Source organism: Triticum dicoccoides, chromosome 5B (genome assembly GCF_002162155.2).
Source record: "Triticum dicoccoides isolate Atlit2015 ecotype Zavitan chromosome 5B, WEW_v2.0, whole genome shotgun sequence".
NCBI classification, from domain to species: domain Eukaryota; kingdom Viridiplantae; phylum Streptophyta; class Magnoliopsida; order Poales; family Poaceae; genus Triticum; species Triticum dicoccoides.
The window spans coordinates 683633889-683658964 of record NC_041389.1 but is presented as its reverse complement, the minus strand read 5'-3'; the positions used below and the strand labels follow the sequence as shown (position 1 = coordinate 683658964).

Genomic DNA, 25076 nt, shown 5'->3' with positions numbered 1-25076 from the left:
TAGTAGAGGACTTGAGGGTGACATTCGACAACCTCCGAGCATATGACATTAAGCTCAATCCGGAAAAATGCGTCTTCGGCGTACCAGCCGGAAAGCTCTTGGGCTTCATCGTATCCGGTAGAGGAACTGAAGCAAACCCGGCCAAAATCCGAGCTCTGTCACAACTGGATATTCCAAAAGACCTCAAGCAAATACAAAAACTAACCGGATGTGTAGCGGCCTTAAGTCGCTTCATCTCCCGTTTGGGAGAAAAGGCTCTGCCCCTCTACCGCCTCCTCTGGCGCACCGAACATTTCGAATGGATGGATGCTGCCACAGCCGGACTTGAAGAAATAAAGGCCATACTGGTAACAAATCCGGTCCTGGCCGCGCCCAACTTGGGCGAATCTATGTTATTATATATCGCAGCAACACATCAAGTTGTCAGCGCGGTACTCGTCATCGAGCGAGAGACAGAAGGGCACAGATTCCCTCTTCAAAAACCAGTGTACTACGTATCCACTGTTCTAACTCCATGCAAGTCCCGGTACCCACATTATCAAAAGATAGCGTATGCGGTGTTCATGGCATCCCAGAAGCTGCGACACTACTTTCAAGAGTGTTCCATAACGGTGGCCTCCGAAGTACCTCTCAACGATATTATAAACAATCGCGACGCAACGGGCAGGATTGCAAAATGGGCTATTGAGCTCTTACCATTTGACATAACCTATAAACCACGGCGAGCTATAAAGTCGTAGGTTCTGGCTGACTTCGTCGCCGAATGGACCGAAGCCGAACTCCCTAAAGAGTACGGCGCATACTCCAATTGGATCATGCATTTCGACGGATCCAAAATGTTGGCTGGCTTGGGGGCTGGCGTCGTCCTGACGTCCCCAACTGGAGACACAATCCAATACGTACTTCAAATAATGTACATGGACTCCAACAACGCAGTCGAATAGGCCCTTCTACATGGCCTCCGGATGGCAATCTCCATGGGCATTCAATGCCTAGAGGTGCGCGGGGATTCAAACCTCGCAATATCCCAAGTAAATGGAGACTTTGACGCCAAAGATCCAAAAATGGCAGCTTACCGCAACACCGTCCTAAAAATGCCAGCTCGGTTCGAAGGACTCGAATTCCACCATGTAGCCCGGGATAATAACCAGGAAGCAGACGTGTTAGCACGCATCAGCGCGAAACGAGACGCCGTCCCTCCAAACATCTTCCTGCAACGGCTTTTTAAGCCATCCGTGTTATGGGAAGAGGAGTCCGGAAATAACGATCCGGAGCCAGCTGCATCACCTAACTCAGACCATTCTGACACAATCGGCGGCTCAGCCAATGAAATAACACCTTCAGCTCACGAAATAAAGGCAGTAATTGCCCCATGGACAGAACCATTCCTAGCCTACTTAATTCGGCAGGAACTTCCCGAAGACCAAAATGAGGCCCGCTGCATAGTTCGGCGATCTAAAGCCTACAAGGTCCATGAGGGAGAACTTTATAAGAAAAGCACAACCGGAGTCCTTCAAATGTGTATCTCCGAAGAGGAAGGGCGAAATCTCCTGGCTGAAATTCACGTCGGACTCGGCGGGCACCATGCTGCAGCCCGGGCCCTTGTAGGCAAGGCCTTCCGTACAGGATTTTATTGGCCGACAGCCCGGGCAGATGCTCAGGACTTAGTCCAACGATGCGTCGGTTGCCAGTTCTTTGCTAATCAGAGCCACATGCAACCCACCGCCCTCAAAACTATACCCATCACCTGGCCGTTCGCGGTCTGGGGGCTTGACATGGTTGGACCCCTTAAAGGGGGAACCCACAAGCACAAATACTTATTGGTCATGGTGGACAAATTCACCAAATGGATTGAGGCCAAACCGGTTGAAACGGCAAAATCAGGACCGGTGATAGACTTCATATCCGGGGTAGTACACCATTTTGGCGTCCCCCATAGCATCATCACTGATAACGGCACGAACTTCACGGCCGACGAGGTTAAACTCTGGTGCAAAAACATGGGCATCAAGCTCGATTACGCTTCAGTCTATCACCCCCAAACTAACGGTCAAGTCGAGCGAGCAAATGGTCTAATCATGAGTGGCATCAAACCCAGACTAGTGCGGTCCCTCAACGAATCTAACACGCACTGGGTAGAGGAGCTTGACTCCATACTCTGGGGGCTGCGGACCACGCCAAACCGAACTACTGGATTCACACCATTTTTCATGGTACACGGCGCAGAGGCAGTTCTTCCCTGCGATATAATTCATGACTCACCCCGTGTGCGCATGTATGAAGAAAGAGAAGCCGAGTTGGATCGGCAGGACAGTTTGGACGCCTTAGAGGAGGAGCGGGACGTGGCAAAAGCTCGTTCCGCATTTTATCAGCAGCAGGCTCGAAGATATCAAAGCAGAGAAGTACGGGCCAAAACTTACAATATTGGCGAACTCGTTCTACGCCTGCCGGACAAGAAAAAGGACAAACTTAAGCCCAAGTGGGAAGGTCCCTTCATCATCGACCATGTCCTGACCGGCGGAGCATACCGTTTACGTAAAGCATCTGACAACCGACTCGAGCCGAACCCATGGAACGCAGCCCGTCTCTGAAGATTCTACGCCTAAACGCCGGACTCAGAGTTCGTCTCACTCCCCCGTCCACCTTTTTATATTTTTTACTGTCTCTTGTCCCCCTCCTTCTTCCCACCTTTTTTCCGATACCTTTTATAGGCTGATTTGCGCTTTGTTCGCACACACTTGATGTGCTCCTAGCACTCATTATACCTGGGGGCTTCTTTAACAGAAGCTTATTCATACGGGCTTCATGCCCAATACATGTGCCATACTTCCGCATGTACCTTTTATTCACCATTATATGCATCGATATGACTTAAGTTTTGGCCAAGCTGGGTTGCCTGGCTCCTGTGCTTACCCCTATGTTCCCGATTGTTCGGCTAGGAGGTAAAGGGAGCACCTCTGCGATTGTTACTGCCGGGTCAGCCGGATGTGTACCTCAGACTGGGTGAAGCCGAAAGCTAGCGTTCTTAAGAGAATATTCGGTCGGTGACTTGAAAGATGATTTATTACCTACTTATTTATTTGCCCCCAGATGCTTTTTCTGCTATTTTCGCAGTCCGGCATTGCACTTTAGGGCATGCCTCCCAGGGAAAGGAACCCTTAACGGAACTATTCTCCCTGGAAGATGTTTCTTACTAACCATGTAATATAACATAACTAGTTGGGCACTTGTCTGATAAAGCAATTATGACCCCGACGCCTTGTCTCCATGCATGCCCCGGTTCTTTTATAACCGTAAGGGTATTCGGACACACTCCGGACTGTTGGGTCCCGAGGTTGAAGCGAAACGGTCCGCAAAGACAAACGATCTACAATCCGGCTAGAAGGCATTTTACATGTCATTTCAAATTACATCGTCAAACCGACTGATTGTACTCCTCCTCAATCCCATCTAACAGGCTGTCTAATTTACAGTCCTGTTGGGAATATTTCGCGGCCAGTTCTACTTGGCCGTACATCAAGCTCACAGGGATCTCCTTCCCACCAGGCCCCGCAGGTCCGACCTCGGCCATGTGGTTTGGGTCAGCCTTCGGGTAGCGCGTCTTCACCATGGCCCAAGCCTCCCTGGCGCCCTGACGGCAGGTCGATATCTTCCACAAATGGAGGCATCGCCGTGCTCCCTGAAGCTTCTCAGCACGCTCACCAAGGCCCTCGGGTAGGGAGATGGATGGCCATAAAGCCTGAACGACGCCACTCATCGCCTGCCGAACACGTTCGAGCAATTGCACCAGCTCGAGAAGTTGGTCACCCGTTGACCCAGGCATTTCCTCCGTAGGGCGCCCTGTGAGCACACCTAAAGACATATTTCTGTCAATCGACTTCCTCGCCGAATTCTTCTTTTCAAAGGAATTTGCTCAAGCACTTACTATAAATGCCGCGACGAAGCCGCTGATTCTCCTTCACAGAGCCAGACAGCTGGGCCCGAACACCTTTCAGCTCTTCTCCTAGCTGGGTGTGGGCATCTTGGAGCTTGTTTCTCTCCTGCTGCACCTTCATAAGCACCTCTCGCCGGCCTTTAGCTGACGCAGTAGCTGTTGCTTGTCCGGATCTAGTCCGGCGCCCTCTGCAATATTATTGTCAGATTCATGCCGCACTTTGTTAATTAATTATCTTTTCAAAGTACGTCTTACCAGCGGGGGTCTCTGTGGCTCCCCCTGTGGCGGCCAGTGCGGCCTCAAGTTGGGCCTTGCACTCTTGGAGCTCCTGGGACAGATGGGTATTCTTCTCCGTAAGATCCTGCATAAAAATTGATCCTTAAATCAGTTATTTTAACTATTTTAAGTCTCGGGGGCTACTGGCATATATAACTATTAAAATTACTTACCCGTATGTCTTTCACATACTGCTCCGTGGCTCTGGTTAACCCATCTTGAGCGGCACGGAGGTGCGCGTTTCCCGCATCAAAGGCATTTAACGCCTCCGGGGAGAAACACGCGTCGCGAAGAACTGTCCGGCGACGCCTGTGATTCATGGCGCTCTCCACCTCAGACCGGGTGGCCGACAGCCTGTCGACATCCTCCGTCGGAGGAGCGTCCGGCTCATGCCTTGTATTCGCCTCCCCTCCCGGGCCATGCGTTGGAGCATGGCTGGCGGAGGCTTGATTGGCAACCTCTCCGGACACTGTCCGGCGAGCGCTCTTTCTGGAAAAGTTATGAGCATTAATGTACCTCCTGGGATCCTTCCCTTAAAAATAGCGGTGCTCCGTACCGTTGCGGCGACGTTTCGGTTCGCGTCGCACTCCTCTTCCGCCTGCTGGGCCGGACTGACCCTTGTTGGCCGGCCACCGCGGGTTTGGCTTCCCGCCTTAAAGGCACCTCCTGTGATGCACCATCAGTGTGGGATGGTCAGAATTGAGCACGGATCAAATGATGGTGTCAAGACCTCGGTCATAGTCACCTGGGAGGCCGGAAACAAACCGGGGTAGTCAGCCGTAATGGCGACTAGGGCATTGTCCATGCTAAGTTGGTGGAACACCCCGTCAATCAGCTCCACCTTTATGTCCGGATCCTCTTCGGAGGTCGGATCAAGGGATCGTTCCAGATCCTCGGGCTGTGGAGTTAGGCTTCGTATGCCTTCCACATCCCGGCGCAGCTCCTGCATCGAAATCACAGAGTAAGATACTTGACTTTGAAAGTATGGATCGGGTAGATGAACATCCGCTTACCCAGCTCCGAGGGTTATTCATAGAGAATCCATTCAACGGATTCGTGCGGAGGAAGTCCTCCTCCTCTCCCTTGTACAAGCCGGACAGGATCTTTGCCAGATCAGCTGCCGAGCCTAGCCCTTTGCGGCCATGACGGGCGGCGTCATCTTCCCCGTTGAAATCCCACATAGGGTGGCCCCTATATTGGAGTGGCTGCACCCCTCGCATAATGCACGTGGCCATGACTCCAATCATGGTCAATCCGGAGTGGGCCAGTAACCTAATCCGGCCCATCAGATAATGGACGCTCCTATCATCTTCCCGTTGAGGGCTCCGCGGGCGCCAACTCAGGCGTTTCTTCAAGGAAGCATTGCTGAACTCCGGGAGGCCGATCCGAACTGGATCCGGCAGAGGGGCGTCCTCCATGTAGAACCATTCCGAAGGCCAGTCTTCGGACGCCTTCTTCGGGGTGCCGGATAGATATCCGGTCCCGGCGATGCGCCATATTTCGACTCCGCCCACTTGATATATCAACCCCTCATGAGAACGGGGTACGAGACAAAACAATCTCTTCCACAGCGCAAAATGGGGCTCGATGCCCTCACAAAGAGCTACGAAGCCCGCGATGTGCAACATGGAGGCGGGCGTGAGGTGGTGAAGCTGGAGTCCGTAGAACTCTAGGAGCCCCCGGAGAAACGGATGTATGGGAAATCCGAGTCCCCTTATTAGATAAGGGACAAAGCATACCCGCTCTCCTTTGGAAGGGTTGGGGACGCTCTCCGCCTGCTTTCCACCCTTATAGGTGGCCAGTCCAGCTCGAACCGGAACCATGAAAGCCGGGGGAAGATATCCCTCGGTTTGGAGCGCCACTAGCTCGCTATGTGGAACTGAGCATCTCCCCCAATCTCCTGGCTTAGGGTTGGGAGCGCGAGAGGAGGAGCCGCGTCGACTATCCATGATGGAATGGATTTTTGTGAGAGGCGCTTCGATAAGAACTTGCGTATGGAGGATGGTGTGAGCTGGATCTAGATCCTTCCTCTCTTATAGGCGGCTCGTTCGCACGGCTAGGGGGTAAAATGTAAAAAATACCCCAGCCTTTCGCATTCGTACGACACGTGGAAGAAAGCCATTATTGGGCGTAGAAGCCAAGGAGCGCAACATTTATAAGAAAGCCGGACACTATTCGACAGGAACATGAAGTTTGAAGGAGAACCCGCCTTACGACGCCGAAGACAATATACGCGCCGGACTCGTCGTCGCTGAAGCCCGGTTCGGGGGCTACTGAGGGAGTCCCGGACTAGGGGGTGTCCGGATAGCCGAACTATCATCATCGACCGGACTCCAAGACTATGAAGATACAAGATTGAAGACTTCGTCCCGTGTCCGGATGAGACTTTCCTTGGCGTGGAAGGCAAGCTTGGCGATACGGATATGTAGATTTCCTACCTTTGTAACCGACTTTGTGTAACCCTAGCCCTCTCCGGTGTCTATATAAACCGGATGGTTGTAGTCCATAGGACGAACAACAATCATACCATAGGCTAGCTTCTAGGGTTTAGCATCCTTAATCTCGTGGTAGATCCACTCTTGTAACACACATCATCAATATTAATCAAGCAGGACGTAGGGTTTTACCTCCATCAAGAGGGCCCGAACCTGGGTAAAAACATCGTGTCCCTTGTCTCCTATTACCATCCGCCTAGACGCACAGTTCGGGACCCCCTACCCGAGATCCGCCGGTTTTGACACCGACACTTATCTTACAACTATTGAAAATGCCCTCACATGCCAGCTCTCAGATGCAGCCAATGAAAAACCTTGATGGAAGGTGTAGAGATGTATGTGATCGACAGAGTTATTCATGTGATCAATTACCTAAACAAAATCTTAGTCCACTGAGCTTGTGTCACACCCAACAATATACTTGTATGCATGCCAACATGCATGCACAACTTCACTTGTGTGCTCGATCAATAGCAGCCGTTAGGGCTATTCGATCCGAGATGGTTCAGCTCGACTCGCTAGAGCTTGTTAGGATAATGAGTTAGCTTAGCTTGATTCATTATCATAACAAGCTCAAATTTTGACTCGGTTAACCTAAACTGCGAGTAAAATATTGTAAAATGTGCACACCAAACTATATTTATTATACATGTAATAATATATATAAAAATTAACACCTGGTTTTTCTTCACAAGTCATAACGATAAAAACATTACGCCAAAGGGGCACATATTGCACGCCACAAATGACAACAATCAACTACAATATTGATCTTAACTTATGTTCCTTCTGATTAACAAGCTTTAAGAGTTAAACAAGTAACTCGTTTGCTCGACTCATTAAACTCATTTTGTTAACGAGCTCAGATTAATACTCAGCTTGACTCATTAGCCAAGGATTTTGAGACGAGTCATGAGCTACTTGTTTAGCTTGTGAGCTTCGAGTTATAATTCTAGGGCAAGGCTTCATAGCCCACGACATGACAATCGAAAACATGGTAGGAGCCCCCACCAGTGACGGGCAGAAGATGGAGACCCCCCACTGGTAGTCTAGCTAGATACCAGTGGTGTGCGAGAAAACATGCCCAATAGTGGTGTCAGCTTATCATGGCAGGAGGCAAAACATGCCCAACAATGGTAATATGGTCTCAGGTTACCCGTTTGCCAAATTTACAAGTGGCGAGCACTTTGTCATGACCGCCACTAGTAATATGGGTCTGATTTTGCCTTGGTTAGCCGTAAGGCATAACTTATTAGTGGCGGTCTCTTAGTCATAGCTCAACCCGTCGCTGGTATAATATTTAGGTATTTTTTACTGGTTTTGTGTATTTTTTTGGTTTTAGTGTTTTATGATTTTATGGTATTGTATGGAAAATACTTTGAACTTTGTATGTTTCATTATTTTAGGCATTTTATAAATATTGTTTATTTCATTGATAAAATTCAACATTGAAATGCAATCATTATACATTTAAAAATCGCAAATGGTGGAAGAAAGAACATAACTAATGTTAATCAACATATATATTGGTCTTATGAAATAAATGTTTGGTTCTTTCAGCCATGCATATGTGAAAATTTAGTCACAAACTTAATTATCTGCAATTGACCTTTTGAATTTACAAAAAAATAAATATTGTCTGGGAACTATATAACTTCGCATTGTGTCATTATATGATCGATTATGAGCCCAGTCTCTCAAAAGTGCTCATATGGGTAAGTAGTGCGTGCATCCATTTGTAGAGGTGAGTGTGCATGCGTGTTTTACATAAACAGCCACATACTTGTATTTTCTTGCCAAAATCACACAATAGACCCATAAATGGTGAAAACATAGTACGCATTTGGTTTGTTTTAACCAACTTTATCGGTTTTTCAAACACCATAGCATCCTATTATCCTAGAATGCCCGAAGCAGGGAGTGAAATAAATGAAAAACAACATTAAGTCTCAAGAGCGAACAATCCACCGATTACACCTTACAAAAGTTGTCACTCCTCCTCATTCCATCTGGCTAACCACCGAGCAAAGACATTCTCTTTTTAAGTCACAAAACAAAATTGGCCCTCCTTGCAAATAAGTATAAGGGCATCTTCAACACTATCTTTTAAAATGGACGCACTATCCGACTGTTGGTCGTGTCGGGACGCGTTCGCAGTCGATACAAGAGCCGGCTATCCAACTCTATACGGGTCTAACAACAATAACCTTCCACCAAATACCTAACATTGCACTAGTGCCTTCTGCCAAATACATAACATTGTCAGTAGTGCCTTCTGCCAAACATGTGTGTATGTATTAGGTTTTTTTTATTGCTCGGAGTAGTGTGAGCACTTGAAAAAAAAACATAAGAGTGTGTAGCACTTGAAGAATAAAAATAAAACAATAGTGCTTCCACCAAAAGTGCCTTCCCTATTACGAGCACTAGGCTAAAATGCCTACCGCCATTTTGAGTGTTCTGCCTTTTTTTTTCATAAAAATCGTTAAAAATCTATTAATATGGGATCTAGTTTTGAAGGTCTCAACGCTAGAAATCTAATGATGAAAACAATTAATAATTTGGACGTCTTGTTCTAGGGATACAAAAATAAATCTATGAAATAAAAAATAAATCTATGAAAAAGAAAAAGAAAAACCTCGTGGGTTGTGATAAATGATACAGTGCATCACTTCTCAGCACAGGAGAAATGAGAGTAACATTTACAAAGTCGAAGAATACTCTTTTCGTTGTTCAAAACCAAGGCCATCGAACTTCGGGTGAAAGCTTGTGACACCCTCTCTGTTTTCATTTCGGCGCCGTCGTATGTGAGGTGGCTGTACGGTTACGGCCCGTCGCACTTGTGACATCCCCTCTGTTTTCGTCGTATGTTCGTGCCGCGGTAACGAATGTACGCATGCAGTGCGGTGCACGCGCAGCTAGCGTCCAACGCTGCCGATAACGATGACCTGCGGCTCTACTAGAGACCGACCGACGGACATGACGATCGTTCGAGAGGTTGACGACAAAAGGAGCCGCACACATACGCAGCATGCATGCACGCACGCACTGACTCGCAGGCGCGTGCATGGCAGACACGCAGCACTGGGAGACGACGGTGTGCGCCAGCTACGTGCTTGGACAGCTCAAACTTATCCATGGATGCTTTCTAGCGCGTATAAAAGGGCATGCTGTCCGCTGAGGCTTATCACCACCGATCCATCGATCACTCGTATGCATGCTCGTCGATCAAGTTAATTGCTAGCTACGTCGATATGGGCTCTCTCATGGCTGGCTGGAGCTCCCATGCGCTCGACGACGACCTCAAAGGTACTACGTCCGCCGTGTACAGCCATCCACCATCCGTAGTGCATGCAACATCACGTTGCAAGATTCATAATTTGTCTTCTGTTATGGCATCCATGTATGTATGCAGTTCGTTTTATGAGGAACCGGTCGCTGACCAAGGACGAGGTGGAGGCCTTCTGGAGGCAGCACAAGAAGCCGGCGCCGGAGGGCAACGTCGACGGCGGCGAGACCGTCGTCGCCTCCTCTCCCCTCGTACGTAACCGGTTCGCATGCATGCGTGCATCCGTCGGATTTGCATCGGGCTCCTTTATCAAGCTTGTCAAATGCGTACTTGATTTTTTTTACTCTGCTTGCATGTGTTGGTTAATTAGAAGGGGAACCCGAGGTCGACCCCGCGTCCGTCGACTCTGTCTCATGTCCGTTCGTCGCCGCCGGTGATGACTACTAGCGTGGACGGTGACGGCGAGGCTGCCGCTAGCCCCAGCGCGAGCCGCGATTGGTACGTATAGCTTACCTAGCATGAGGTTATTGAGTTCACACATGAACATATTCATAACATGCATGGATCCATGTGTACATGTATCGATCACGTACGGCTGGTACGTAACGTACCTTACCTAGCATGAGCTTCTTGAGTCTTTTCTGTTTGCGAAATGAGCTTGTTGAGTTCATACATATTACATGAACATATTCATAGCATGCATGGATCCATGTGTACATGTATCGATGACGTACGGCTGGTTGTGGTTGTGTGCATGCAGGTGGACGAGGAGCAGCTGGGCGTTCCTCAACGAGCCGCCGCCGCCGCCGAAGCGCGAGGGAGCAGGCGTTAGGCAAGGCGCCGCCGCCGCCGTCTGATCATCATCTCTTTAATTACTTTGCTAAGTTAGCTTTGTACTATCCCTGTAAATACGTACAGTACTACGTACCAGCCGTGTAGATATACTACGTACAGTACTACTTGGAGTGGTGGCTTTGCTAATGTTTGATCTCTGTAGCATGTGGCATGTCACTTTCTGTATTGTCGTTCATGTAACCTTGGAGATATACTATGTGTACACGTCACTTTCTGTATTTGGCATCTCAGATAGTACCAAAAACAAAATTCGAGACTAAATCGAGATGCACCAGTCGATTGGAAGCGACTAACCACCAGTCAATTGGATGATAAACATCAGATCCGCACGATCGTACAACCGCGTCTATATATGCAGTTCGTTTCATGAGGAACCGGTGGCTCACCAAGGACGACGTGGAGGCCTTCTGGAGGCAGCAGAAGAAGCCGGCGCCCGAGGACAACGTTAAAGGCGGCACGACCGTCGTCACCTCCCCGCTGTCGAGGTCGACCCCGCGTGCGTCGACTCTGTCTCACGTCCGTTCGTCGCCTCCGGACGAAGCGACGAGAGCGCTAGCTAGAATACACACTAATGCATTCAGGTTTTGTGAACATTCCATAAGGTTCCTGTACGCCTCTTTTTCTATAGGTTTTGGGAACTTAGAAGGTTCGATCCGGTTTTGTTTCAGTTTTATATTTTTGAATTTACCATTTTTCTTTACTTTTTATTAAAAAAAATAGATTTTTAAAATGTTTGTGTTTTGAAAATGCTCTACAATTTTAAATATATTCGCATCTAAGAAATGTTCACAGTTTGAAATTAGGTTCGAAAAAGATTAGCCTTATGTAAAATATGTCAATAAATGTTGGGATTTATTTTATGATTTTTAAAAAATGCTTGCAAATTTGCAAGAAAAACATTCAGAATTTTGAAAAAGTAAAAAATAATGTTGTGGAAAATTTTCCTCACTTTTGCAAAAACTGTTTGCATTTTATAAAGTATGTTCAATTTTTGTAAAAGTATTCATTTAAAAAATATTGTTTTCTTGACCCCTAAAATTATAAACTAAAAAAAGCAAAGAAAGAACCAAAAACCCAGCAGGAGCGATGGCTAAGCGAGTTTGCTGGGAAAGTATCTTGTGTACCGGTACTTGTGGTGCTACCGGTGCACCGGACGCCTGTAGCATAATAAAAAAATTTCATTTTTTTTTTTGGAAAAAATTAACACATTCACACAAAATGAGTCTATGTTGTCGCCAAATTTGAACTCAAAATTTGAAATATTGCTTGAGGTACAAAAGTCACAAAATCAACATCGAATAGTACAGAACAGAAGTTGGGCTTTACATTTGGCCCATTATCACAGTGATGCTAAAATTATCATTTTTGTATATCTTCCAATGTTTTAAATTTGGTTGGAATTTTTGCAACAATATAGACCAATATTATGCCAATGCCCAACAATTATTTTCAGATTTTTTAAAGCATATTTAACACGCTGCGGCGTCTGGTGCACCGGATACTTTCCCCATGGGCCGGACCGGGCATGCCTGCACCTAACACTAGCATTTTGACACTTAATGTGTCAGTCACATAGGAGCTCCCAAATGGTAAGACCTAACCCACTGCTTTTGTTTCAGAAAAAGGAAAAGATCAAAGAAACACCAGCCTAGGCAAGAAGAGCCAAGCCAAAAAAGGCAGAACATAACATATGTAGTGGCAAGCTCAGCCCAAAAGACAAAATAAAACCACAAGCATTATGATAGGTCTTGTCGTGTGGTGCAGCCCAATCCACTACGAGAAACAAACCAGAAACCGACCTTCAGGGAATAAACATATTCCCTCCATACGGGTTCATTAGACCCGAGGGCGACTTTTTTTTTGCGGGAAAGGAAATTTCATTCATCAGGTAATGTGATTACAATCAGTGGCAACGATGCTCGCAATCTCATTGGGGGACGTATGCGGCCAACAAGCAGTACATTGTTGCATGCTCCCCATTTGAGCAAGGGTATGACTAGCTAAATTTACATTACACTTGATCTTAACTATATGATCCTCCTTTCTTGAGATAACAACAACTGATCTCCATAACTCTATGCATGTGAGCAGAATAATCTTGTTGGGATGCCGAAATTAATTGCTCGGCTTCAGCACAATCAGTCTCCACCACAAGGTCCACTTCTTTTGAACCAAGCCATATATTAATCTGCTCACATTAATCCTTCCATCTCACCCTCCATGCACTCTCCTAGGTCATTTCTAATAGTTTGTTGGTAAAAGTAGCCATGTCATCAGTCAACAACTCATCATACAACTACTCTAATAGAGTGTATGTAGTGTCTCCAGTGAGAGTTGAGAGTATTTATAATCTTGAAATCTCATTCCACTTTGGAGCTTATGCAAGGGTTGTTGGTTCATGTACTTACAACCCTACTCTCTCGCCTCGTTTATTCTATGCCACATCCCAAAATATTCCTATCTGGAAAATTCTATCAACACTTATCTTACAACTATTGAAAATGCCCTCACATGCCAGCTCTCAGATGCAGCCAATGAAAAACCTTGATGGAAGGTGTAGAGATGTATGTGATCGACAGAGTTATTCATGTGATCAATTACCTAAACAAAATCTTAGTCCACTGAGCTTGTGTCACACCCAACAATATACTTGTATGCATGCCAACATGCATGCACAACTTCACTTGTGTGCTCGACCAATAGCAGCCGATTCGATCCGAGATGGTTCGGCTCGACACGCTAGAGCTTGTTAGGATAATGAGTTAGCTTAGCTTGATTCATTATCATAACAAGCTCAAATTTTGACTCGGTTAACCTAAACTGCGAGTAAATATTGTAAAATGTGCACACCAAACTATATTTATTATACATGTAATAATATATATATAAATTAACACCTGGTTTTTCTTCACAAGTCATAACGATAAAAACATTACGCCAAAGGGGCACATATTGCACGCCACAAATGACAACAATCAACTACAATATTGATCTTAACTTATGTTCCTTCTGATTAACAAGCTTTAAGAGTTAAACAAGTAACTCGTTTGCTCGACTCGTTAAACTCATTTTGTTAACGAGCTCAGATTAAAACTCAGCTTGACTCATTAGCCAAGGATTTTGAGACGAGTCATGAGCTACTTGTTTAGCTTGTGAGCTTCGAGTTATAATTCTAGGGCAAGGCTTCATCGCCCACGACATGACAATTGAAAACATGGTAGGAGCCCCCAAAGCACCAGGTAGCGACACTCTTGTCCAAGTCTGACATGTCTGTTGTCTAACTGTGCGCCATCCTCGGCTACCAGGACACCCTTTACGCCAAGGATCATAGGCAGATTTACCACGAATGCTAGATCGAAGGGTCCATTGATTTCTTCTTCGATGCCCTGGCTGCGGTGTTCTAGAATGCACTGACCAGAACTTCATTCAAGGCGATAATTGGCTGCCAGCGACATGTGTCAACTATACCCCGAGATTTGATTCGCCACATCTGAGAAAATATTGTGAAGTACTAAATGCATGTGAGTGTCATGTATATCCTCTATATGTGCCATAGGTACTTAGTGCCTTTGATTCGCCATGTTTGGCATGTTGGCCTTTGATTCGCCATGTTGGGAAAATAAGAATACTTGCTAGCGTTTTATGTACGCAATGCATGTTTGACGTGGGTATTTTGTTTGAAGGGGGTTCTTGTTCATAGGTTCGTAACATCTCCCAAAAATATGGAGACACATAAAAACGAGCATATATAGACATGTGAATACCCCCCTTTCTGTCACTAGGAATACCATGTTTCATTTTTATAACCATTAGGTCAGTCCTAATTACAGAAGGTAAAGCAAGATACTATGTTGTTTCAGACCCCGGAGTTTGATCCTCCTTCTCTAATAAATCTCGTTTGAGGCATTTCATTACTACCACGTCTAATATCATGTGGGTTGATCGACGATTCAACCGTTGCACAAGGAGTGAAAAAATGCGTGCATTGGTTGAACGGTTGTGTCTAGTACAATATATTAGAGTCCTGTCTCCTTGCCCTGCTCTCATTAGTGTAAATACATCAGATGCAACTTATTGGATGCATCGATGAAATATAGTAGGCCAATATCTCCATGCACATGCATCCACATGGTAAAACCATTCCCGCTTGGCGTGACTAGGCCTAGATTGCATTTGCGTGAGGTGATGAGTGATATTTTTGCACTCATCGCACCATTATTTAAACCGGATAATGTCGGAATTCCGAGAAAATCACTCCCATATTGACATGTGAGACTCACATTTCTAATCTTATTTTTTTATGTAATTAAATAAACTCTATAGCGGTTTTCAGCAAAAATCCCTTGTGCGCGGTGCACACAAAAGGTGTGTGAGACGAATCCCAGGATTGGTTCGCCAAATTTAAGGACCGTATTGAAGCAGTATTCTCAACTTTTGGGACCGTATTGAAGCATTTTCTGAATTTGAGGATCATTGTGGGCAACGCCACCAAGTTCAAGGACCATACGTGTATTTTACTTCAAAATATACACTACATTGTGAAATGAAGATAGTAGTGAGCTAATGATCTGTAAGAAGTCGGTTTCTCCATAATATTTGAAATTATTAGTTTCTGAACAAACAATGACAAGGCAATCGAGAGGCCTTGCGACATTGCTTTAGGCGATGTCAGTGTCTACCGGCAAGAGAAGCCGTGTTGTAACCATCGGACGTTACCCTTCTTTGATCTGGACGAGGATGTGTGGCTCACACGTCTCACAGCATGCAGTCCCTCAGGCATGCTTTTATTTTTGGATTCTGATTTTCGAACTTATATATTTTTTGAACGAAAAGTTCAAATTAAGTTTTCTTTTCGTATTCGTGTTTCTCTTGATGAGGACTTTCAAATAAGATCCAATTTTTTAATAATTTTTGACAAATCTTGAAAATAAATGTTAAGTTTCCACTCTTGAAACTTAGTACGTGCGACCGATGAAATCACGATATTTGTGCCTGTAACTGACAAAAGAAATGTCATAAAAATTTATCTATAAAACTTTGTAAAGGCGTGCGAGAAAATCGTAAGTTTGAGATGGAAAATCGTACATTTCAACGAGTGAAACTTAGAACTTAGTATGCCCTCCTACGGGATCCAACTACTTCGGGAATTGCGAGGTAATCGAGCGGCCGGGCAGGGCTTGCAGGTGTGTGCCCCGCGAATTTGCGTCTTTGATCTTACACATCAATTCATCAAAAGTTCAAAATACAAGGCTTTTGCATCTCTCGAGCAAAAAGATGGAAAAAAAGTTTAACTAATAATAAGAAAAAGTATACGCCTTTCGCTGTTTCACATAGGTCCCTTTATTCTTGCAACTTGCCAGACAATTAACCCAAGTTAAAGGCACCGATATTTAGGACACAAGAAAAGAACACCCAAATCTCAAAGCATGGCCGAAAGTAAAAAAAAGCCCTTGAAACATTATCATGCTAGTGCATGACGTAGACGTCGTATTCGACGGTGGCGTCGCCGGTCTTGAAGTCGAGCCAGTGGGTGCGGGCCTGCGCGTACCCGCGGGCGAAGCGGAAGGCGCCGGTGCCGCCGACGACGGGCATCTCGCGGACGTCGGTGAGCGGGCAGTTGCGCCCGAGCACGGCGAGCGTGCTGCCGTTGTAGGGGCCGGAGGTGAGCACGAGGTTCATGGTCTGCAGGAAGCCCAGCTCCGCCTGGTCCGCCCCCATGTACAGGCCCTGGGCGCGGCCGACGGCAGCCGAGTCGGGCTCCGGGCCCTCGGTCAGCGGGTCATCCATCACGTTCACCATCCCGAAGAAGGTTCGCGACGACGGGTCGGCCGGACCCACCACCCGCACCGCCGACGGAGACGAGCCGCTCACGGTGTCGTGGAAGTAGAAGTGGAGGTGCGTCGGCGCGGCTGGCTCGGCGGACCGGCGATGCCCGTGGGACAAGGTCCGGTGGCCGGGCCGGTGCCGCTGCTGGGCTTCGCTCACCGCTGACAGCACCGTGAGGAGCAGAAGAAGCATCACCGCTCCCTTTGCCATTTTTTGAGCTAAGTAAGTAGGTGTCTGTGACTTTGTGCGATCTTTCGAGTGTACCTCACCTGCCATTTATAGTGGGATGGAGGGAGTGTAAAGGAACATAAGCGACACGTGGTGGGCTCTAATTGGCGATCCAGAAAGCTGCTCTATGAAGTGGGTTGGACAACATGGACAATACTTTGCTTGGCCAGAGGTGATAGGCACCTGACCCGTGGAGCACAATGCAGAGGATCAACGGGTATGATGTTGCTTGTAGATTTTAGATGTGGTTTTGGAGGAATGTTAGCGGTGGAGGATCACCAGATTTCTGTTGTCGGTGGCGAAACCATGGAGGCGGAAATCAACAACATATGGGAATCCAATTGTACATCTTCACGCTTTTGCGTTTGAAGGATGGATGGGTCATGGGTGCGTACTTGGCACTTTTGGCACGGGATGTTATTCATCCGTAGTGGGGTTAAGTAGACCCCACCATTACATCGATGATATGGAACTTCCACTGATTAGATCGATGATCATGAGGTGACCAAAATAAGAGTCATGGCGCACTCTTGGGAAGGCATTTCTACCGTTGTAGTACTTGGAGTTAGCGATAGTGCATGTTGAAATTGCGGACATTTTTTGCCATGAGACGTAGTAACAGATGGTCGGCGAGCGTCGTTTTCTTAATCAAACCTCACGGTTGGTGGCCACAACAAAGAAAATCTCGGCAGAAACATCCATGAGACGTGACAATGGTCCTTACCACAATCCATAGCTTTTTATTGGATGGAAATTCTATAGTATTTTGTAGACTCTTTACCGAAAAAAGGAAAGTAGTTTGTAGACCGACCCTGACATCCTGTGGTGCTTGGCTTCCACGCCGAGCAACCGGAACTGAGAAAACTGAAAAGCACCCGTGCATGTCCCGTGGCAGTGGACGTAGGGCTGGACACGGTCGTGCTTGCCCCCAGAACCCAGATGCACTAGCTAGTAGTGTCTCCAATTCAATGGCAGCAAAAAGAAGAGAAATGTGAAACAATCATATCAGTTGCACTCGTGCTTGCCCAGGTCAGGTGCACTAGCTAGTGTCTGTTTCTCAAATCCAATCGCACCAAAAAGAAAGAAAAGGTGAAACAATCATATCAGGTGAACATAGTACACGGCCGAACAATACAAGGTGAGTGGGTAGCCCTCAAATGCCGATCCCAGTATCACCGGTCCACGCAAGACGCACACGACTACGCTACTAAAAGAGAGCACATCAAGATCAAGGTACAACACCAAGCAACAACCTAAACACCTAAGCTCCACAAAAGCACCCTCAGGAGGGAAAACGACGCGAAGCGACGCAGCTGCCAAGTCCACCATGGACAAGGGTTTTCACCGGGAACCCTGACACGAAGAGGAGCACCACAACGACGTCTTCAGGAAGAGAGCGGCGCCTGCGGGCGTCGCCGTCGTCGGCAACAAAATGCGGAGCTTTCGCTCGGCAGCTCCACCGTGTCACCATCAGGTCTTCAGGACACGCGCGATGAGGTCCAATCCCCAGGTATGGATCGGGGTGTCTCCACTGCCAATGACAGAGAGCGCACCCGAGCTACCCGCCGCTACACCTCTTGCCACCCACACTACTAAGAGGAAGCCACCACGACCGCCATGAAGCCCACCGGAGAGCCCAGATTCCAACTATGAAGAAGCGATGGCGGGCCCAGATTCCAACAAATGGCTAGAAGCCATGCAATCCGAGATAGAATCCATGTATGAAAACAAAGTATGGACTTTGACTGACTTGCCCGATGATCGGCGAGCGATAGAAAACAAATGGATCTTTAAGAAGAAGACGGACGCAGATGGTAATGTCACCATCTATAAAGCTCGACTTGTCGCTAAGGGTTATCGGCAAGTTCAAGGGATTGACTACGATGAGACTTTCTCTCCCGTAGCCAAGCTGAAGTCCGTCCGAATCATGTTAGCAATTGCCGCATACTATGATTATGAGATATGGCAGATGGACGTCAAAACGGTATTCCTTAACGGTTATCTTAAGGAAGAGCTGTATATCATGCAGCCGGAAGGTTTTGTCGATCCTATGAATGCTAACAAAGTGTGCAAGCTCCAGCGATCCATTTATGGGCTGGTGCAAGCATCTCGGAGTTGGAACATTCGCTTTGATGAGATGATCAAAGCGTTTGGGTTTATGCAGACTTATGAAGAAGCCTGCGTTTACAAGAAAGTGAGTGGGAGCTCTGTAGCATTTCTCATATTATATGTAGATGACATACTTTTGATGGGAAATGATATAGAATTCTTGGACAGCATTAAGGCCTACTTGAATAAGTGTTTTTTAATGACAGAACTTGGAGAAGCTGCTTACACATTAGGCATCAAGATCTATAGGGATAGATCGAGACGCCTCATAGGTCTTTCACAAAGCACATACCTTGATAAGATTTTGAAGAAGTTCAAAATGGATCAGTCCAAGAAAGGGTTCTTGCCTGTACTGCAAGGTGTAAGATTGAGCTCGGCTCAATGCCCGACCACGGCAAAAGATAAAGAAGAGATGAGCGTCATCCCCTATGCCTCAGCCATAGGATCTATTATGTATGACATGCTGTGTACCAGACCTGATGTAAACCTTGCCGTAAGTTTGGTAGGAAGGTACCAAAGTAATCCCGGCAAGGAACACTGGACAGCGGTCAAGAATGTCCTGAAGTACCTAAAAAGGACAAAGGACATGTTTCTCGTTTATGGAGGTGACGAAGAGCTCGTCGTAAAGGGTTACATCGACGCTAGCTTCGACACAGATCTGGATGACTCTAAGTCACAAACCGGATACGTGTATATGTTGAATGGTGGAGCAGTAAGCTGGTGCAGCTGCAAGCAGAGCGTCGTGGCAGGATCTACATGTGAAGCGGAGTACATGGCAGCCTCGGAGGCAGCGCATGAAGCAATTTGGGTGAAGGAGTTCATCACCGACCTAGGAGTCATACCCAATGCGTCGGGGCCGATCAAACTCTTCTGTGACAACACTGGAGCTATTGCCCTTGCCAAGGAGCCCAGGTTTCACAAGAAGACCAGGCACATCAAGCGTCGCTTCAACTCCATCCGTGAAAATGCTCAAGATGGAGATATAGATATTTACAAAGTACATACGGATCTGAATGTCGCAGATCCGTTGACTAAACCTCTCTCGCGAGCAAAACATGATCAACACCAGAACTCTATGGGTGTTCGATTCATCACAATCTAACTAGATTATTGACTCTAGTGCAAGTGGGAGACTGTTGGAAATATGCCCTAGAGGCAATAATAAAAGGATTATTATTATATTTCCTTGTTCATGATAATTGTCTTTTATTCATGCTATAATTGTATTATCCAGAAATCGTAATACACGTGTGAATACATAGACCACAATACGTCCCTAGTAAGCCTCTAGTTGACTAGCTCGTTGGTCAACAGATAGTCATGGTTTCCTAACTATGGACATTAGATGTCATTGACAACGGGATCACATCATTAGGAGAATGATGTGATGGACAAGACCCAATCCCAAGCATAGCACAAGATCGTGTAGTTCGTTTTGCTAGAGCTTTTCCAATGTCAAGTATCTCTTCCTTAGACCATGAGATCGTGTAACTCCCGGATACCGTAGGAGTGCTTTGGGTGTACCAAACGTCACAACGTAATTGGGTGACTATAAATGTGCATTACAGGTATCTTCGAAAGTGTCTCTTGGGTTGACACGGATCGAGACTGGGATTTGTCACTCCGTATTACGGAGAGGTATCACTGGGCCCACTCGGTAGTGCATCATCATAATGAGCTCAAAGTGACCAAGTGTCTGGTCATGGGATCATGCATTACGGTACGAGTAAAGTGACTTGCCGGTAACGAGACTGAACGAGGTATTGGGATACCGACGATCGAGTCTCGGGAAAGTAACATACAGTCTGACAAAGGGAATAGTATACGGGGTTGCTTGAATCCTCGACATCGTGGTTCATCCGATGAGATCATCGAGGAGTATGTGGGAGCCAACATGGGTATCCAGATCCCGCTGTTGGTTATTAACCGGAGAGCCGTCTCGGTCATGTCTACATGTCTCCCGAACCCGTAGGGTCTACACACTTAAGGTTAGGTGACGCTAGGGTTGTATGAATATGAGTATGCAGCAAACCGAATGTTGTTCGGAGTCCCGGATGAGATCCCGGACGTCACGAGGAGTTCCAGAATGGTCCGGAGGTAAAGAAAACTATATAGGAAGTGTTGTTTCGGCCATGAGGAAAGTTTCGGGGTCACCCAGTATTGTACGGGGACCACCGGAAGGGTCCCGGGGGTCCACCGGGTGGGGCCACCTATCTTGAAGGGCCCCGTGGGCTGAAGTAGGAGGGGAACCAGCCCCTAGTGGGCTGGTGCGCCCCCCCTTGCCCCCCCTGCGCCTAGGGTTGGAAACCCTAGGTGGGGGGGGGCACCACTTGCCTTGGGGGGCACTCCACCCCCCTGGCCGCCGCCCCCTTGGGAGATTGAATCTCCCAGGACCGGCGCCCCCCCTTGGGGTCCTATATAAAGGAGGGCAGGGGGGAGGGCAGCCGCACCCCAAGTCTTGGCGCCTCCCTCCCCCTGCTACACCTCGTCCTCCTCCCGCAGCAGCTTGGCGAAGCCCTGCCAGAGTTCTGCTGCATCCACCACCACGTTGTCGTGCTGCTGGATCATCATCAACCTCTCCTTCCCCCTTGCTGGATCAAGACGGAGGAGACGTCACGCTGACCGTATGTGTGTTGAACGCGGAGGTGCCGTCCGTTCGGCGCTAGGATCTCCGGCGATAGGATCACGAGAGAACGACTACTTCAACCCCGTTCTTTTGAACGCTTCCGCTCGCGATCTACAAAGTGGTATGTAGATGCATCTCTCCTATGACTCGTTGCTTAGATGAACTCATAGATGGATCTTGGTGAAACAGTAGGAAATTTTTTATTTTCTGCAACGTTCTCCAACATGCTGCTGTTGTAGGGGCCGGAGGTGAGCACGAGGTTCATGGTCTGCAGGAAGCCCAGCTCCGCCTGGTCCTCCCCCATGTACAGGCCTTGGGCGCGGCCAACGACAGCCGAGTCGGGCTCCGGGACCTCGGTCAGCGGGTCATCCATCACGTTCACCATCCCAAAGAAGGTTCGCGACGACGGGTCGGCCGGACCCACCACCCGCACCGCCGACGGAGACGAGCCGCTCACGGTGTCGTGGAAGTAGAAGTGGAGGTGCGTCGGCGCGGCTGGCTCGGCGGACCGGCGATGCCCGTGGGACAAGGTCCGGTGGCCGGGCCGGTGCTGCTGCTGGGCTTCGCTCACCGCTGACAGCACCGTGAGGAGCACAAGAAGCATCACCACTCCCTTGGCCATTTCTTGAGCTAAGTAAGTAAGTGTCTGTGACTTTGTGCGATCTTTCAAGTGTACCTCACCTGCCATTTATAGTGGGATGGAGGGAGTGTAAAGGAACATAAGCGGCACGTGGTGGGCTCTAATTGGCGATCGAGAAAGCTGCTCTATGAAGTGGAGTGGACAGTGGTAGGGCAACATGGACAAGAATACTTTGCTTGGCCAATGATGATAGGCACCAGATCCGGGGAGCACAGTGCAGAGGATCAGCGGTCATGATGTTGGTTGTAGATTTTAGATTGTGGTTTTGGAGGAATGTTAGCGGTGGAGGATCACCAGATTTCTGTTGTCGGTGGTGAAATTATGGAGGCAACACTAGTAGAAAAGGGGGCAATGGTCCAGGCCGGGTCAGTCCATTAGTCCAGGTTCAATCCAGAACCGGGACCAATGGTGGCATTGGACCCGGTTCGTGAGCCCCTGGGGCCGGCCGGGCCACGTGGGCCATTGGTCCCGGTTCGGCTGGACCTATTGGTTCCGGTTAGTGGGACGAACCGGGACCAATGCCCCTCGCTCCTGGCCCACAACCATTGATCCAGGTTGGTGTAGTGAACCGGGACCAAAGGCTGCCCTTTAGTCCCGGTTCGTGGAATGAACCGGGACCAATTAGTTGCCTATATCTACCCCTCGCCCGCGACAGAGCACTCCCAGTGCTCTGTTTTTCGTGGCCGGCGAGGGGAGAGCTTTGTGGTGCTCTAGCTCACCTCCTATGCACACGAGGTGTTCGATGGAATGCCCGAGCCACACTACTTAAGCTTTCTCCTCTCCAAGCTCGACCTCCAAGCTCCATTTTCCTCAATATTTGTCTTGGTTTAGCGGTTCGTCACGTCCCGTCTCCGTCTTCACCGCCGTCGATCGCCCGCGCCGATCTCATCGCCGGCACCACCGTGGTGAGCCTCTTGTTCTTATCTTCTTTCTGAAAGGAAAAGAAAATCTTACTTGTATATTTATATAGATACTTGTATAATTTTCTTACTTTTATTATTGCATTTTATATAGTGCAATGGTTTTGGTATCCGCCCCCGTCGGCCCTCGTCCTGTCTATGATTCAGATGTGGTATATATTATCTTTTCATAACTATTGGTTCATTTATTGTTTATGACAATTATGCCGACCAACGTGACATAGATTTTATTTATCTAGGAGGTTGTTGAACCGGAAATTCCAACCGACCCTATTGTCGAGAGGTTAAATTTAGTTGAAGAAGAAAACAATTTGTTGAAGGAAAAAATTAGAAAAATTAAGGAGGAGAAGATGATATTGGAGTTGCATGTTGCGGATGTTGTCGATGATCACAAGATCAAGATGGATGCAATGCGCTTGAAGATTAGAAAGATTAGAAAATATGCCATTCATATTGAGGCTTGGTATCATTATGCCGTTGGATCAGTTGTTACATTGGTTGCGATTATGATCGCATTTGTTTTCGCATTGAAATGTTTTACATAGTTTCAGTGTATGGTTTAATTAATTTAGATGCTCTGCAGAGCTTTATGTTATTGGATGAGAACTATGTATGTACTTTGGTTTTAATGTGATGATGAACTTCTATTAATTTGGTCACTTAATTATCTATTCATGATGTTCTGTAATGATTTTTGACACACTTAATTATATATAATGCACGCAGATGAACCGGCAATGGATGTACGGTTCAAGACACACCTCCGAGTACATTAAGGGCGTGCATGATTTTCTCGAAGTGGCTGAGGCAAACAAGCAGAATGGTTTTATGTGTTGTCCATGCCCTATATGTGGGAATACGAAGTCTTACTCTGACCGGAAAATCCTCCACACCCACCTGCTTTACAAGGGTTTCATGCCACACTATAATGTTTGGACGAGGCACGGAGAAATAGGGGTTATGATGGAAGACGTCGAAGAAGAAGAGTACGATGACAACTATGTGCCCCCTGAATACGGTGATGCTACTCAACATCAAGAGGAACCAGACGATGTGCACGATGATGCTGCAACGGGCGAAGCTGCTGAAGATCAAGAGGAACCAGACGATGTGCCCGATGATGATGATCTCCGTCGGGTCATTGTCGATGCAAGGACGCAATGCGTAAGTCAAAAGGAGAAGCTGAAGTTCGATCGCATGTTAGAGGACCACAAAAAAGGGTTGTACCCCAATTGCGAAGATGGCAACACAAAGCTCGGTACCGTACTGGAATTGCTGCAGTGGAAGGCAGAGAATGCTGTGCCTGACAAAGGATTTGAGAAGCTACTGAAAATATTGAAGAAGAAGCTTCCAAAAGATAACGAATTGCCCGACAGTACATACGCAGCAAAGAAGGTCGTATGCCCTCTAGGATTGGAGGTGCAGAAGATACATGCATGCCCTAATGACTGCATCCTCTTCCGCGGTGCGTACAAGGATCTGAACGCATGCCCAGTATGCGGTGCATTACGGTATAAGATCAGACGAGATGACCCTGGTGATGTTGACGGCGAGCCCCCCAGGAAGAGGGTTCCTGCGAAGGTGATGTGGTATGCTCCTATAATACCACGGTTGAAACGTCTGTTCAGAAATGGAGAGCATGCCAAGTTGATGCGATGGCACAGTGAGGACCGTAAGAAAGACGGGAAGTTGAGAGCACCCGCTGACGGGTCGCAGTGGAGAAAAATCGAGAGAAAGTACTGGGATGAGTTTGTAAGTGAGCCAAGGAACGTATGGTTTGCTTTAAGCGCGGATGGCATTAATCCTTTCGGGGAGCAGAGCAGCAATCACAGCACCTGGCCTGTGACTCTATGTATGTATAACCTTCCTCCTTGGATGTGC

At 47.4% G+C, this 25076-nt stretch overlaps 3 protein-coding genes across 3 annotated transcripts; 1 reads left to right on the top strand and 2 right to left on the bottom strand.

Moving 5' to 3' along the window:
* Nucleotides 1-9910: 9910 nt before the first annotated feature.
* LOC119307366 lies at nucleotides 9911-10848 on the top strand. Its single transcript, XM_037583443.1, has 4 exons — nucleotides 9911-10011; nucleotides 10118-10242; nucleotides 10362-10489; nucleotides 10752-10848. Exons 1-4 carry the CDS (start codon nucleotides 9957-9959, stop codon nucleotides 10846-10848), a joined length of 405 nt encoding a protein of 134 aa, XP_037439340.1. The 5' UTR covers nucleotides 9911-9956.
* Nucleotides 10849-16118: 5270 nt separating this feature from the next.
* On the bottom strand, nucleotides 16119-16903 carry LOC119312605 (dirigent protein 22-like). Its single transcript, XM_037588338.1, has one exon. It carries the CDS (start codon nucleotides 16880-16882, stop codon nucleotides 16313-16315), a length of 570 nt encoding a protein of 189 aa, XP_037444235.1. The 5' UTR covers nucleotides 16883-16903; the 3' UTR covers nucleotides 16119-16312.
* Nucleotides 16904-18182: 1279 nt separating this feature from the next.
* LOC119310505 (dirigent protein 21-like) lies at nucleotides 18183-22278 on the bottom strand. Its single transcript, XM_037586238.1, has 2 exons — nucleotides 21850-22278; nucleotides 18183-18431 (listed from the first exon to the last, which is right to left on the bottom strand). The coding sequence occupies exons 1-2, from the start codon at nucleotides 22255-22257 to the stop codon at nucleotides 18183-18185; spliced, it is 657 nt and encodes a 218-aa protein (XP_037442135.1). The 5' UTR covers nucleotides 22258-22278.
* Between the last annotated feature and the right edge of the window lie 2798 nt (nucleotides 22279-25076).

Excerpts from the sequence above, each read along its gene's own strand:
- LOC119310505 (XM_037586238.1), bottom strand. The coding sequence starts at position 22,257 with ATGGCCAAGGGAGTGGTGATGCTTCTTGTGCTCCTCACGGTGCTGTCA. Across the intron at positions 18,432-21,849 it reads ACAGCAGCATGTTGGAGAAC|TGGAGACACCCCGATCCATA; the intron begins GTTGCAGAAAAT and ends TGTCATTGGCAG.
- LOC119307366 (XM_037583443.1), top strand. The coding sequence starts at position 9,957 with ATGGGCTCTCTCATGGCTGGCTGGAGCTCCCATGCGCTCGACGACGAC. Across the intron at positions 10,012-10,117 it reads GCTCGACGACGACCTCAAAG|TTCGTTTTATGAGGAACCGG; the intron begins GTACTACGTCCG and ends GTATGTATGCAG. Across the intron at positions 10,490-10,751 it reads CCCAGCGCGAGCCGCGATTG|GTGGACGAGGAGCAGCTGGG; the intron begins GTACGTATAGCT and ends GTGTGCATGCAG.
- LOC119312605 (XM_037588338.1), bottom strand. The coding sequence starts at position 16,882 with ATGGCAAAGGGAGCGGTGATGCTTCTTCTGCTCCTCACGGTGCTGTCA.